A 16,653-nucleotide genomic window follows, 5' to 3' on the forward strand; every position below is an offset into this window, starting at 1 on the left:
ATGTTAGGTGATTTGTTTAAATAAATCAGAAATGTACTTTATGTTTAATTTATTTAGATGTGAAGACATGGTAGACGTTCGAAGGTTGAAGATGCTTCAGATGGTTCAGTTGTTTAAATGTGAAGAAGATGCTGCTCAGGTAAAGATCAGCCATCTTATAATATGTTTTATATACACATATTCAATAATTATATCCTCAAGTGGATCCTTGATGCCACTGATCCAGCCATTTCTTCTGTCAATGCAGTTTATTAAAGCCTACCCATACTGGGTGACTTTCTGTTCATGTCCTCCCCAAAGGAGAGATACACATGTATACAAATGCACATATATACATGTATTTTATCTGTAAAAGTAATGGACACACAGAAGTAGATTTTAGGGGAAAAAATAGGGACAGTATTGTTTTAAGAACAACTTTGAGCCAACTAAGTCGTTTTGTTTTGTTTTTTGGTGAGGCAATTGGGGTTAAGTGACTTGCCCAGGGTCACATAGCTAGTAAGTGTTAAGTGTCTGAGGTCACATTTGAACTCAGGTCCTCCTGAATCCAGGTCCGGTGCTCTATCCACTGCGCCACCTAGTTGCCCCCAGTCATTTTGACTATTATAAATACCCAAATTAACTACAAAGGACTTATGAAGACACTATTTACATCCAGAGAAGGAACTGATAAATAGAAGTTTGTACAGAATGATTTTATACTCTCTCTCTCTTACACACACACACACACAAGCGTGCATTTACACACACAAGTTTGTATCTAATGATAGCCATCTTTAGGGTGGGGGAGGGGAAAGGGAAAGAAAAAAGGGAATTATATAACTTCAATATATATTTAAAAGGAATAGCAAGTTAGACATAGTAGATTTTTAGTTTCATGTGCAATCACCTTTTTTTCTGTTTTACCATGTTAGAGAAATCCTGGTTTATTTCTTAAGTTCAGAATTTTTAAAAAGGTCTACTTACCAATCTAAGAGAATAATAACCTTCTTTGCTATATAATTCTTCAGTCAAGTGTCTTAGTGAGTTTAACCTTTCTGAATATAATGAAAATATGTTTTCATTATTAAGAACTTGTCTTATATAGCTGTTACTTGACATATATCAGGGTTATTTCTCATTGTAAAGTCTGATTTGACATATTATTTCTTTAATTGTTAAGAAATAGGTAACGTTATATTCTAAATAAGCAAGTGGAAACCATTGTCTGTATGGTCAGGTGGAACAGTGTGGATAGAGCACTGAACTTGGAGTCAGGAAAACCTGAGTTCAAATCCTGCCCTAGACACATGTGACCATGTGGCCTTGGGCAAGTCATTTAACCGTTATTGAACTTCAGTTTTCTCATCTCTAAAACAGGGATAATAAGAAGTACCTAACTCTCAGGGTTTTCGTGAGGTTAAAATGTGACAATTCTTATAAAGCACTTTGCAAAATTTGAAGTACTATATAAACACAAGCTAAACAGTGTTCTACTTAAAGTAAAATAGAATTACATGTTTTTACTTTAAGGAGGAATTTGTGAGTTTACATACAACCAAAAGCTCCAGTAAGGTAGCTACAAATCTGTAATTAGAAGCACTTTACAAGTATTCATTCTCAGTCGTATAATATTTTTATATTTTAAAGAATACTTTAAATTCTCAGTATTTAATTCTTTTTTTTGTTTGTTTGTTTTGTTTTGTTTTGGTGAGGCAATTGGGGTTAAGTGACTTGCCTAGGGTCACACAGCCAGTGAGTGTCAAATGCCTGAGGTCGGATTTGAACTCAGGTCTTCCTGAATCCAGGGCCAGTGCTATCCACTGTGCCACTAGCTGCCCCTCAGTATTTAATTCTTAAAAGTTGGAGATTTGGGCTGGGCAGTTGATTTTTACAAATTGGGCAGTGATTTAATATATTTAGAACTTTGTTTAAAAAAAAAATTATCACCTCCACTCCTTTTTTGGTGTCTGTTTTATGAGTGGTTATATTGGTTATATGATGATAATCTTCAATTTGTATAAGATGACAAAATTACATACAAAGCAATAAATCTAATGTTATTGTCATTTACTTTTATTTAGGCTGTAGAATGGCTAAGTGAACTCCTGGATGCTCTACTTAAAACTCACATCAGATTGGGAGATGATGCTCAGGAAACCAAAGTTTTATTGGAAAAGCATAGAAAATTTGTTGATGTCGCACAGGTGCAGAACTGATTCTCTTCCTTTTCTACAGGCTCAGTGTTTGAATAGCTTTCTGCATGATTATAATGTAACTTAACCCTTCCAGGTCCAAGAAGGTTAGTTGTATTATTTCAGAAATATTCCAGAATTATTGCTGTGAAATAAAATGTCAACTGGCGCATCAAAACTATCCTGCATAAACTTGAGAGGGGGTGTTTGTATCCCTGGACACAGGTCGTGTGCTGTTACCCTGTCCCTTAAAGTTCATGATTGCACGTTTGGGAATATACCAGTTGTCCATGTTATAAAGTTAATATGATTCACAGGGTAAAATAAGTCAACTAGAAAACTCACAATAAACTTCCCTTGACCTCAACAGCATGAGCATAATACATGTTGCAATTGATAGTAGACTTCTAGTATATTTCTGAGATTATCCTTAAAATGATTATTGTATTTATTTTTTAATTTAAATTAATTTTTTTTGGTCCAGACCTATGGTTTCATCACTATAGTGAATTTCTAATAAGGAAACCTCATCTACTGGTGCAGATCAGCAACTCATGTGTAATTTTGATTTTTTTTTGGGGGGGGGGGAGGCAATTGGGGTTAAGTGACTTGCCCAAGGTCACACAGCTAGTAAGTGTTAAGTGTCCGAGGCCGGATTTGAACTCAGGTCCTCCTGACTCCAGGGCCGGTGCTCTATCCACTGTGCCACCTAGCTGCCCCCTCATGTGTAATTTTATCATTTGGTTTGTTTTGTTTTTTACTGGACCAGATCTATGATTTCATTAGTTTAGTATCTGAAATTCTGTCTACCAGTGTACATTGGCATCAGTTGTATACCTTATAGTCATAACTACAGAGAATTCTCACTTTACTTATGTGGACTGTTCCACAGACCTCCATGTGAAGCAATTTTTTACATAATGCAAATTTGATCATGGACTTGGAAAAGTGAGGGAGATAGGGAAGCAGAAACATGAAGTTGGACACATGGGCAGGTGGGCAGAACAGGGCAAAGGTCTCCCAAGGTAAGCCTCCCTCCCATCCAGCAGTGGCAGTGGATATCTGCTTTCACTTGAAGAGGTCTTTGTTTGTATATTTGTTTTGGTTTTTTAAGGTGTTTTTTGTTTGTTTGGTTTGGTTTTTGGAGGGGGTGGGGGTGGGTGGAGCTAAGAGGTCATGGAGCACCAAGTCAAGAGGCAGGAGCAGAGAGAGGGTACAGTAGAATTAAAATAGGTGGGATTTTAGGAATTTCAGATTGCTTTCAGCATTCTTTATGAAAAGTCTTAATGCAAATTTATGCAAAGCAAGAGCTGTCTATAGTTATAATTCAGTATAGCTTGAACTAAGTTTATTACAGGTGTGGTTCATATGCACATAGAAAGGGCTACATTTCATTCTGTTCTTTTGATCAGTTGATGTGTAGTGATGGCTAATTTTTATACCATCGTATAATTTTTATACTAATCATAGTGAGATAGAGCTTTTTAATTGAGTTGACTGAAAAAGATAAAGCAGAATTAGGTGATGGGTATGTTTATAATAATTAGAATTCTGAGCAAAAAATAAAGTATGTTTTAAAAAATATATCGATTCTCTTAATTACTAATACAAATGGTATGTGGTAATAAATTTGACTAAATGAGTTTGGTTGTGTTTTGTGTCATAATGCTGTCTAAATTAAGGTATCTTTTTAAAGTTCCTTCTTTGTAACTTGATTTTTCCTTTTTTTCTTTCTAGAGCACTTATGACTATGGGAGGCAACTACTACAGGCTACAGTTGTTCTGTGCCAGTCTTTGCGATGCACTTCTCGGTCATCTGGTGATACACTTCCTAGGCTGAACAGAGTGTGGAAGCAATTTACGATAGCATCTGAAGAAAGAGTACATAGGTTGGAGATGGCTATTGCATTTCATTCAAATGCTGAAAAGGTTAGATTTTCTTTTTTCAGCTGTACTTCCCAAATAAGAAAAAAAAAATACCATCCTTGTCACAAATAATCATTTTCAAGAAAAACGTCCTGAATAAATCACACATTTGCCATGCCCAAAAGGTATTCTCCATTTTGACTCCATCTCATTCCTCTTGAGGAGGTGAGTAGAGGTCCTTCAGCATCAGTGCTTTGGAGTTACGGTTAGTCATTGCATTGATCAGAGTGCTTAAGTCTATCAAAGTTGCTTTTCTTTACCATGTTGTTGTTACTGTAGAAATTATTCTTTTGATTCCATTTACTCCATTGTATCAGTTAATACAAATCTTCCCAGGTTTCTCTGAAATTGTCCCTTACTTTTTGACTTCATTATTTATGTCACTGGTACCATTATACATTTACTTTCCCACAATCTCTGCACTTGTTCTCTTGCTATTCTTTTTGCCTGGAATACCATCTTCACCTCCCAACTTCCTCTATGCACCACCAGATTAAATCATCAGCCATTCTTTATGGCCCAATTTAAATGCCACGTTCTGTGGGAAGCCTTCCTCATCAGTAATACCTTTCCCCCTGCTCATACCTCATATCAAAACTGTTGGTTTGTTTCTTTCTTAAATACTGAATAAAACATACAGGTGGCAAGTAACAGACCTACCCTTTCCACTATACTGTACTGTATAAGCCTGTAGGGTCCTACAACATAAAAGAATAAGGTGAAGTGAGGGCTTTTTTGGGTAGAATAGTATGAGAAATTAATGCACTATTTTCCTGCCTTGGTTACATGGGAGCTGATGAAGTAATTGAGATAACCCAGCTCTCCTGAGTCAAACATGTATCTTGGCAACTAACACAGGCATTTACTGAGCTTCTCAGTATAGCATTTTTGGATCAGAGTATATCAGCTCCCACACTCTGTCTTACGTCTCTTTTCCTTTCCTTACTCATTTGTTTTCTCTTCACTTATTCCAACTTACCATAATAAACCTCTATCCATATTACCATTCTCAAACCACAGGACAGCCCTCAGTCACTCAACACAAATGCTAGCTTTCCATCTTTGATCCTTCATTACAACCACTCAAGTTTTGAACTTTTCCATAATCAACACCAGCCCTTGGGTTGCTTCCTAGTACCTTATGTAAGCTGTTATGCCAACCACTAGCTTCTCTGGCATCTTCATTATATGACAGATTTCAGGGTCCTACATTGACTAGCCTCAGCCTATTTTTCAGTGTTTACTCTCATGGCACCTTTACTCCATCTAGGTCACTCTTTTTCATGTATCCATTCCTGCCTTTGTGTCTTCACTAACTTTAAGAGTCTACAGTATGCAAGAAACACTGCTGGGTACTGTGGATACAGAGGTTAAAAAATAAAAATTCCTGTCCTTATGCTCTTTGTTCTCCCAATATGAATTTCCCATTTTCCCATTAATTTAAATCCTAGAATTCCTTCAGTGCCCTGCTTAAGATTCCTTTTCTCCATGAAGCCTTCCCTAATTAAATTCACTTCACTGTGATCTTTCACCTTTGATTTTCCTTAGGAGTTAGGTATAATGTCTGCTTAGAATATCATACATTTGCTTAGTCATTGAATTAGCATCATTCTGTTTTATATAAATGTCTCGTATCCTTTTGTTGTAAGCACTATAAAGTATGACTTTTTCCTTTGTATCCTATAATATGTAAAAAGTACTATGCACACAGTATATAAAAATCAAATGCTTGTTGAGTAAATGTAGACCATCATCTATCATAAGTAACTTGAATTTAATAATGTTTTCTTAAAACTTACTTTGAATATAAATGAAATATTCATTGCTTTAAAATTTTGCTTTTAAAATTCTTGTCAACATTTATATATCAGTCCTAAGTTTAAATGCAACTGTATTTTTTACTTTCTATTAATGTCAAAATAAATATAAAAAAATGATCAAACAGGACACAGTGAAAAATACATGTAGCCAAAAAGTGCAAATAAAGAAGCTTTCTTTGTTTCTAGGCAGAGCTAGGGTTTTTGTTTAACTGTAAGAAGCTGCACTCTTCATCATCAGTTTTTATGATCACAGATTTTGTTTAGTCATTTTTTTTTCAGTCATGTAAGGCTCTTTCTGACACCTTATTTTCTTGGCAAAGATACTGGAGTGGTTTACTATTTCCTTCTCCAGATCATTTTACAGATGAGGAAATTGAAGCAAGGAGGGATTGACTTGCTCAGGGTCACACAGATAGTAAGTGCCTGAGACTGAATCTGAATCCAGGTCTTCCTGACTCCAGGCCTGGTACTCTATACACTGTGCCAATTTGCTGCCTTTTATGATCACACCTAGTTATTAATTCATGTTAGTAATATATTTTGGTATTTATTAACATGTACCTCCCTCCTTTTTTTGGCCCTCACCTATAATTTCATTTGTGGTGGGGCTCTCCCAATTTGTATAACAACTATAACACCTATAACAACTCATCTATAACTTTTAGTCTTACAGAGTTCCATGGTCACATAGCTATTATATGTCTAAGGTGGGAATTTATCTATGATGTTCCTGATACTTAGGCTAACCACTGAACCCAGGATGACATGCTGCCTCTTATATCAACTCATATTTACTGACATTTATCATAAATGGAATTGAACTTCCACAGTTATCCAGTGTCCAGTTTTAAGTATGCTTGGAAAAAAATAAGTGGTATTCTTTTCCAGCCTCATTCTGTGAGAGTCAAGCATTTAATTTTGCTGTTTGGATTACATAAGTCAATTTTGCTTATAGTAGATTGATCTTGCACAAATATGTTTGAAAATATACAAAAAAGGAAAGGCATTCAATCTACTAGAATTGCATAAAGGCATTCAAGCTACTAGAGTTGCATAAGATTGGTTCCCTTTTTATTCATGTTATCTTTTTTGTTTTTTACAGATTTTGCAAGAATGTCCAGAGGAGCCTGAAGCTATTAATGATGAGGAGCAATTTGATGAAATTGAAGCAGTTGGGAAATCACTTTTGGATAGATTAACAGTACCTGTAGTTTATCCTGATGGGTATGATGCATGTTCTTAAAAATCTATGTTATTTTTGTTAAGTCTTATCATCTAGTTATCAGAGGAGAAAAGCGCACTGTTTAAATGAGCCATGTGAATTAGCTTTGGGACACAAGTTTGATTCCTAGAAGTGATTCTAGAACTAAAAGGAATCATTCTGTGACCAAATAAAAAGGGAGAAATCTAACCATCAATAATAACAGAATGTTTAGTTAATTGATGCATATGCTTATATTAAATGAATTATCTTTTAATGATCATTACAATTAGGACTGGTAAAAAATAGGTGACCTAGTTTAGTTTAAAAAGAAAAAAAAGATTTAGATATTCTTTATGATTATAAATTAAAGCAAATTTTATCTCAAGTATAGTTAAATAAAAAAGTATAATGACACACTTCCTTTTCTTGCTTCTCCATGAAAAAAAATAAACTGTACCTTTGCTTTTATATTGCTTTAAAAGATTTTATTCTCTTTTAAAATGCTTAGAATTAGCTTTACTTGAATCTACACATGAAAACAGTTCCATTGATGATAAATGTTTCTGACCCATATTGGCAGGATTTGTACAACAACTTTCTAAAAAATAAAAAGGTCTTAAAGATAAGAGCTGGAAGAGATGGTAGAGGTGATCTGGTCCAACATGGAGAAACAGGCCCATGACCATATCTTAATAGTTAAGGAAGCTAGGACCTGAAAGTCCAAGTCCAGTGCTTACTACACCATAACTGATACCACATTTTCCAATCATGCATATCTTTAATGCCATTTTTTATACTTCATTTTTGTATGCAGTTCTTTGATGTACTGTCCTCTGTGGACATTTACCACACATCACTTGTAGTGGTGCATACCCATACTGCATGACCAGAAGATGGGTGTGAAGAAGATGAATTTGTTTCAAGAAGAATCTTGGAATCATGAAAAGCATTTCACAGTTTTCCAAATGCAATCTTTCCCACTTTCCTCCTATTTAGTTCCAGGCCCAGTTCCCTGTCTATCTTTAGCTTTTATCTTAAGAGAGTCCCCAAGACAATTTATTTACACTGGTATTAAACAAATATGTAGACAAAAGAGATTTAATCTTTAATTTAGAGTATCAGAAAGTTTCTGACAAAGTTTACATCAAATGGCATTTAAAAAAAAATCCCTATAATATTGAAAATATTTTTTTTCATGTATGAGCCTAGATATACACACACATATATGTACACATATAAATGGTAGGGATACATAAGTTCTCTGTTCTCTAAATCCTCTGTGGTTAGTGATAAAAACATAATATTTTTATATAAATTTGAAAGGAGTTTAATCTCTAAATTTGCAAGTGACACTAAGCTCTTACAGGAAATAGTGAAATTCTCAAAGGATTAGACTAGAGGAAAATCTTTTAAGGCTATGTGAGAGAACTGCCAGATAAAGTTCAATGTAAGCATATTTAAAGTAACACAATTAGAGAAAAAAATGGGTTTTTTTGTTTTTTTAATAAAGTATTTTATTTATTTTTTTTCCCATTACATGTAAAGATAGTTCTCAACTTTTGTTTATACAAGCTTTCCAATTTCAGATTTTTCTCCCTCCCTCCCCTCCCTCCCCCCCTCCCCTTGACAGCAGGTAATCTGATATAGGTTTTATATATATATATATAATAACATTAAACCTATTTCTGCATTAGTCATGTTATAAGAGAAAAATCAGAGCAATGAGGAAAAACCTCAAAATAGAAATATAACAGCAACAAAAACAAAAGAATAGTATGGTTCATTCAACATCTATACTTCACAGTTCTTTTTTTTTTTCTTTTCCTGGATTTGGAGATCCTCCTCCATCATGAGTTCCCTGGAACCCTTCTGTACCATTGCATTGGTGAAAAGAATATAGTCCATCACAGTAGGTCAACACACAATGTTGATGATACTGTGTACAATGTTCTTCTGGTTGTGCTCATCTCACTCATCATCAGTCCACGCAAGACCCTCCAGGTTTTTCTGAACTCCTCCTGTTCATCGTTTCTTAGAGCACAATAGTATTCCATTACATTCATATACCACAACTTGTCCAACCATTCCCCAATTGATGGGCATCCCCTCAATTTCCAATCCCTTGCCACAACATAAAGAGCAGCTATAAATATCTTTGTACATGTGGGTCATTCTCACCTTTCCATGATCTCTTTGGGAAAAAGACCCAAAAGTGATATTGCTGGGTTAAAGGTATGCAGAGCTTCACAGCCCTTTGGGCATAATTCCAAATTGCTCTCCAGAATGTTTGGATCAGTTCACAGCTCCACCAACAATGCATTAGTGTTCCAATTTTTCCACAGCTTTTCCAACATTTATTATTTTCCTTTTTTGTTATTTTAGCCAATCTAATAGGTGTCAGGTGGTACCTCAGAGTTGTTTTAATTTGCATCTCTCTAATCATTAGAGATTTAGAGCATTTTTTCATATGGGAATAGATAACTTTGATTTCTTCATCAGAAAACTGCCTGTTCATATCCTTTGACCATTTCTTAATTGGGGAATGACTTGAATTCTTATAAATTTGATTTAGTTCCCTATATATTTTAGAAATGAGGCCTTTATCAGAAGTACTGGCCATAAAAATTGTTTCCCAGATTTCTGCCTCCCTTCTAATTTTGGATGTATTGCTTCTGTTTGTACAAAAACTTTTTAATTTAATGTAATCAAAATCATCCATTTTGCATTTTATAATATTCTCTATCTCTTCTTTGGTCATAAACTGTTTTCCTTTCCAAAGATCTGAAAGGTAGACTATTCCTTTCTCTCCTAATTTTCCTATGGTATCACCTCTTATGTCTAAATCATGTATCCATTTTGACCTTATTTTAGTATAATGTATAAGATGTTGGTCTGTGCCTAATTTCTGCCATACTATCTTCCAGTTTTCCCAGCAGTTTTTGTCAAATACTGAGTTCCTATTCTAGTAGCTGGAGTCTTTGGATTAATCAAACACTAGTGATGTATCACTAGTGTCATTTACCACTGTGTTTCCTGTGCCTAGCCTATTCCATTGATCCTCCACTCTATTTCTTAGCCAGTACCAGATAGTTTTGATGACTGCCGCTTTGTAGTAAAGCTCCAGGTTTGGTGCCACTAACCCACCTTCCTGTGCATTTTTTTTTTCATTATTTCCCTTGATATTCTTGATTTTTAGTTTTTCCAGATGAATTTTGTTATTATTTTTTCTAGCTCTATAAAATAATTTTTAGGTAGTCTGATTGGTATGGCACTGAATAAGCAAGTTAATTTAGGTAGTATTGTCATTTTTACTCTATTAGCTCTGCCTATCCATGAGCAATTGATATCTTTCCAATTATTTAGATCTGATTTGATTTGTGTGAAGAGTGTTTGGTAGTTGTGTTCATAGAGTTCCTGGGTTTGTCTTGGCAAGTAGACTCCCAAGTATCTTATATTATCTACCGTTACTTTAAATGGAATTTCTCTTTCTATCTCTTGCTGCTGGACTTTGTTGGTCATGTATAGAAATGCTGATGATTTATGTGGATTTATTTTATATCCTGCTACTTTACTAAAGTTGTTAATTGTTTCAAGTAATTTTTTAGTTGACTCTCTAGGATTCTTTAAGTATACCATCATATCATCTGCAAAGAGTGATAGTTTTGTTTCTTCCTTGCCTATTCTAATTCCTTTAATTCCTTTCTCTTCTCTGATTGCTAAAGCTAACATTTCTAGTACAATATTAAATAATAGGGGTGATAATGGACATCCCTGTTTCACCCCTGATCTTGTTGGGAAGGCCTCTAATTTATCTCCATTGCATATAATACTTGCTGATGGTTTTAGGTAGATACTGTTTATTATTTTAAGGAAAGCTCCACCTATTCCTAAGCTCTCTAGTCTTTTTATTAGAAATGGGTGCTGTGTTTTGTCCAAAGCTTTCTCTGCATCTATTGAGATAATCATATGATTTTGGTTGGTTTTCTTATTGATGTGGTTGATTATGTTAATAGTTTTCCTAATGTTGAACCAGCCCTACATTCCTGGTATAAATCCTACCTGGTCATAGTTTATTATCCTGGTGATCACTTGCTGTAATCTCCTTGCTAATATCTTATTTAAGATTTTAGCATCAATATTTATTAGGGAAATTGGTCTATAATTTTCTTTCTCTGTTTTTGCTTTGCCTGGTTTTGGTATCACCACCATATTTGTATCATAAAACGAATTTGGTAGAACACCTTCAGCTATTTTTTCAAATAATTTGTATAATATTGGAATTAATTGTTCTTTAAATGTTTGGTAAAATTCACCCGTAAACCCATCTGGCCCTGGGGATTTTTTCTTAGGGAGTTCATTAATGGCTTGTTCAATTTCTTTTTCTATTTTGGTTTTCTTTAAGGATTTTATTTCCTCTTTAGTTAACCTGGGCAGTTTGTATTTTTGTAAATATTCATCCATTTCATTTAGATTGTCAAATTTATTGGCATACAGTTGGGCAAAATAATTCCTAATTATTGATTTAATTTCCACTTCATTGGTGGTAACATCACCCTTTTCATTTTTGATACTGGTAATTTGGTTTTCTTCTTTCTTTTTTTTAATCAAATTAACCAATATTTTATCTATTTTACTGTTGTTGTTAACCAGCTCTTAATTTTATTGATTAATTCTATAGTTTTCTTGCTTTCAATCTTATTAATTTCTCCTTTAATTTTCAGGATCTCTAGTTTAGTATTTAATTGGGGATTTCTAATTTGTTCTTTTTCTAGCTTTTTAAGTTGCATGCCCAATTCATTAATCTCTTCTTTCTCTTTTTTATTCATGTAAGCATTTAGAGCTATAAATTTTCCCCTAAGCACTGCTTTGGCTGCATCCCATAGATTTTGGTATGTTGTCTCATTATTGTCATTGTCTTGGATATAGTTATTGATTGTTTCTATGATTTGTTGTTTGACCCATTCATTCTTTAGAATAAAATTATTTAGTTTCCAATTGATTTTCATTCTACTTTTCCCTGGCTCTTTCTTACATGTAATTTTTATTGCATCATGATCTGAGAAGGATCCATTTACTATTTCTGCCTTTCTACATTTGATTATGACATTTTGGTGCCCTAATACATGGTCAATTTTTGAAAATGTGCCATGTACTGCTGAGAAAAAGGTATATTCCTTTCTATCCCCATTCAATTTTCTCCAGACATCTATCATGTCTACTTTTCTAGTAATCTATTCACCTCTTTCACTTCTTTCTTATTTTATTCTTTCTTATTTATTTTTAGGCTAGATTTATCTAATTCTGAGAGGGGGAGATTCAGATCCTCCACTAGTATAGTATTACTGTCTAATTCCTCTTGTAACTCATTTAACTTCTCCTCTAAGAATTTGGATGCTATACCACTTGGCGCATGCATATTTAATATTGATATTACTTCATTTTCTGTAGTACCTTTTAGCAAGATGTAGTTTCCTGCCTTATCTCTTAATGAGATCTATTTTTGCCTGTGCTTTGTCTGAGATAAACTGTCTATTCCCCTCCATTCTATTTACCCCCTTTGTACTTTTTCCTCCTTCTTTCACCCTATTCCTCCTCACCAACATTTTGCTTCTTACCCCTGACTCCCCCAATCTGCCCTCCCTTTTTATCACCCACCCTCTCTTTTCTTTACCCTTTTCTCCCTTGCTTTTGTCCTCCCTTTTATCAGTTCCCCCCTTTCCCTTCCCTTTTACTTCCCTAAAGAATGAACTAAGTTTCTTTATCCCAATGAACGTATATGTTATTCCCTCTTTGAATCAAACCTAATGAGAGTAGGGTTGAAACAGTGTTCACCCCTCCTTGCTTTCCCTTTATTGTAATAGATTTTTTTTTCACCTCTTCATATGATATAATTCATCCCATTCCAACTCCCCTTTCCTCTCCTCTCCAGACTCCCTTTTTAACCCCTTAATTTTCTTTGTATCATCACATCAAAGACAATTTATATTTATACCTTCTGTGTAAAGTCCTTATCTCTGCCCAAATACAGTTACAATTCTTAAGAGTTATGAGTATTATCTTCCCGTGTAGGGATGTAAAGAGTTTAACCTAATTGAGTACCTTTTTTTTCCCCTCTGTTTACCTTTTTAAACTTCTCTTGAGTCTTATATGTTAAGATCGAATTTTCTATTCAGTTCTGGTCTTTTCATCAGGAAACATTGAAAGTCCCCAATGTCATTGAATGTCCATCTTTTCCCCTGAAAGAGAATGCACATTTTTGCTGGGTAATAGATTCTTGGCTGCAATCCAAGCTTCTTTGCCTTCCGGAATATCATATTCCAAGCCTTGCAGTCCTTTAATGTTGAAGGTGCCAGGTCCTGAGCAATCCTGACTGTGGCTCCATGATATTTAAATTGCTTCTTTCTGGCTGCTCGGAGTATTTTCTCCTTCACCTGATAATTCTGGAATTTGGCTACAGTATTCCTTGGGATTTTCCTTTTGGGGTCTCTTTCAGGAGGTGATCAGTGGATTCTTTCAATGATGATTTTATCCGCTGATTCTTTAATATCAGGGCAGTTCTCCTTAATAATTTCCTGGAATATGGTATCTAGATTCTTCTTCTGATCATGGCTTTCAGGCAGTCCAATGATTCTCAAATTGTCTCTCCTGGATCTATTTTCCAGATCAGTTGTCTTTCCAATGAGGTATTTCAAATTTTCTTCTATTTTTTCATTCTTTTGATTCTGCTTGACTGATTCCTGGTGTCTCATGGATTCCTTATCTTCCACTGTCCAATTCTAATTTTTAAGGCATTGTTTTCTTCAGGGAGATTATGCACCTTTTTTTTTTTCCATTTGGCCAGATGAATTTTTTAAGGCATCATTTCCTTCAATGAGATTATGCACCTTTTTCTCCATTTGGCCAAATGAATTTTTTAAGGCATTGTTTTCTTCAGTGAAATTAATCACCTTTTTTTCCATTTGGCCAGATGAATTTTTTAAGTAATTGTTTTCTGCAGTCATTCTTTGTGCTTCCTTTTCCAAGCTGCTGATTCTTTTTTCATAGTTTTCTTGTTTTGCTTTTATTCTCTCCCCATTTTTTCTTCTACCTCTCTCAATTGATTTTTTTAAGCCTTTTTGAGCTCTTCCAGGAAGGTTTTTTGTTCTTGAGTCCAATTCACCTTCCCTCGGGAGGCTTCACAAGTAGGCAATTTGAGGGTATTGTCCTCATCTGAGTTTGTGTTTGCCTCTTCCCTGTTGATACAGAAGCTCTCAATGGAGAGGGCTCTTTTTTGCTTCTTACTCATTATTGTAGCTGATTTATTTATTTTTTAAGTTGAGATCTGCTCTGGGGGCACCAGGGTCCCTGTTTTGGGCTTCTTGTGCAGGGGTATAGGTGCTGTGTGACCGGCTTTTTACACTGAGGCCTTTATGGCATGTGCAGTTCGCCCTCCCTGCACTTCCTGTCTGAGACGCTAGGATCAGTGGGCCTAGTCGCGCCTATCCTGTTTGTGGCCCTCCAGCTGGCAGCTTGCCCTCTTGGCTGGTGCAGGTAGGTTTTTCCACTGTCCTGCTAGGCTACCAGATTTTTGAGCCAGGATCCAGGGGCCTCAGTTTTCCTGCTGTGGCCCGCAGCTTCCTGCTGACTTGCTCCGCCCCTCTTGGTGCTGGGCTACTGCCCTGTGCTGCACCTCCCTTTTGCCCGAGTCAGACCGACCTTTCCTGAAGTCTTCTAAATTATCTCTGGTTGGAAGACTGTGTCTCTCTGTCTCTTTGCAGGTTCTGTAGTTTCAGAATCTGTCCAGAGGCTTGATTTAATGTCTTTTTTGAGGGAACAGAAGGAGAGCTCAGGCAGCTTGCTGCTTCCTCTCCGCCATCCTGGCTCCGCCCCTCGAAAAAAATGTTAAACTCCTACCCTTTAGTACTCTAGAATCACAGGACATTAGAAAAGTGGCTGGATGTGGAGTCAGAGGGCTGCAATGGAATCTACTGTTTACTCACAGTATAACCTGAGCTCACATCATCTCTTCTGGCCTTAGTTTTCTCCTTTGTAAAATAAGGACATTGCATTAGCTGGCCTTTAAGGCCCCTTCCAACTCTAAATTTATGATCCTAGAAATCTTTAACTGGTATGGTCTAAAAAAGTTAATAAAAATTCTAATCATTATCAGAAAGGTTTGGTGTTGTTTCCTCCAATACCATTATGCTTTCCTTGCACAAAACACATTTCCACAGCACTAGCATTTCCATGTTCAATTTTTGGTTCTTATTCCCAAAGAAAAATAAAAGCTAAAGAACAACCCCCAAATTATTGTAAAGATATGAAAGTTCTAACCCAGGCCCACTCCCCCAGAAAATTGGTTCTCTTTAAATATATGTGTCATGCAAGGACTGTTATCTAAGTCTGTATACAATCATCAAAAGTATCTGTGGTGAACACAGACCTTCAGTCATTTAGTATTTAGTAAGTGCTTACAATATGGCAGGGAATGTTCTAGGTAGTAGGGATGAAAATACAATGAATGAAACAATTCCTACCTCAAGGAGCTTATATTCTAATTGAGGAGACAGCAAATATATGAATGTTTTTATAATAAACAACTTGAGGAATGATTAGAACAGTCTGAAAACTAGCAGGAAGTAATGTCATGAAAGCCCAGAGAGAATCCAGGAGGGAGAGAGAGGTTGACATTGTCAGATAGTTCTAGAAGGGTGAGGACATTAAATAATTTTTTTAAAGACCACCAGATTTAACATGTCACTGAGAATGTGGTGGAGTATTACTGTAATGTAAGAAATAGCAAGCTTTGAAAGATTTATATGAACTAATGTAAAATGAAGGAATCAGAGCTAGGGAAATAATATACACTAGAGGGTCTTTGTATTACAGACTGCATTGTCAGTTTGGTGAAGCCTTCAGACCCCTTCTCAGAATAATATTTTTATATGACTTAAAATAAGGTCCTTGGATTACAAAGGAAACCAATTATGTTGAAATATAATTATAAAAATTTTAAAAAGGTCTTAGACCCCAAATTAAGAACCTTTTTGATACACATAATGATTCTAACAGTGTAAATGGAAACAACCACCATGGCAAAACAATCAAAACAATGTTGTAAAATTATAAAGAAGAAATTGGTCCCAAAGAAATAATGTGAGGACACCTGTGCCCATGCCAAATTGCGAAGGATTGAGGAATAACCACGCAGAATTTAAGTAGATGAAGCAAGTAGTCAGTTTGGCTGAGAAAGGGAAGACAGATGTCGGGCATTGCCTTAAAAGGATCATAGGGTGTACTGAAGATTCTTTTAAGGATAGCTGTGACTTGGACATATTTGAAGGAGCCAATAGATAGGTATAGGGTAAAGATTAGAAGTGTGGAGGGAGAGTGGAAGGGATGGTGTTATTGACCAAAGCAAAAAATGAGATTACGTGAGCTAAAGTTAAGGGGTTTTGAGGTGAAGAGAAGGGGAAAAGAAGAGGCTCACATCAGTCAGCCTCAGTTTTCTCAGTAGGGTAAGAGTTGAGATTCTCATCTGGTAAAGAGT

The 16,653-nt window shown here is 35.5% G+C and overlaps 1 protein-coding gene across 3 annotated transcripts in view; it reads left to right on the forward strand.

Moving 5' to 3' along the window:
- Positions 1-16,653, forward strand: part of SESTD1 (SEC14 and spectrin domain containing 1) — a 147,412-nt gene that overhangs the window by 121,576 nt on the left and 9,183 nt on the right. For all 3 annotated transcript variants that reach the window (XM_043996644.1, XM_043996643.1, XM_043996642.1), the window contains 4 exons: positions 58-139; positions 2,064-2,186; positions 3,912-4,103; positions 7,023-7,144. In XM_043996644.1, the coding sequence (XP_043852579.1) occupies positions 58-139; positions 2,064-2,186; positions 3,912-4,103; positions 7,023-7,144 (519 nt within the window). The remainder of the gene's footprint in view (positions 1-57; positions 140-2,063; positions 2,187-3,911; positions 4,104-7,022; positions 7,145-16,653) is intronic.

Source organism: Dromiciops gliroides, chromosome 3 (assembly GCF_019393635.1).
Source record: "Dromiciops gliroides isolate mDroGli1 chromosome 3, mDroGli1.pri, whole genome shotgun sequence".
NCBI classification, from domain to species: domain Eukaryota; kingdom Metazoa; phylum Chordata; class Mammalia; order Microbiotheria; family Microbiotheriidae; genus Dromiciops; species Dromiciops gliroides.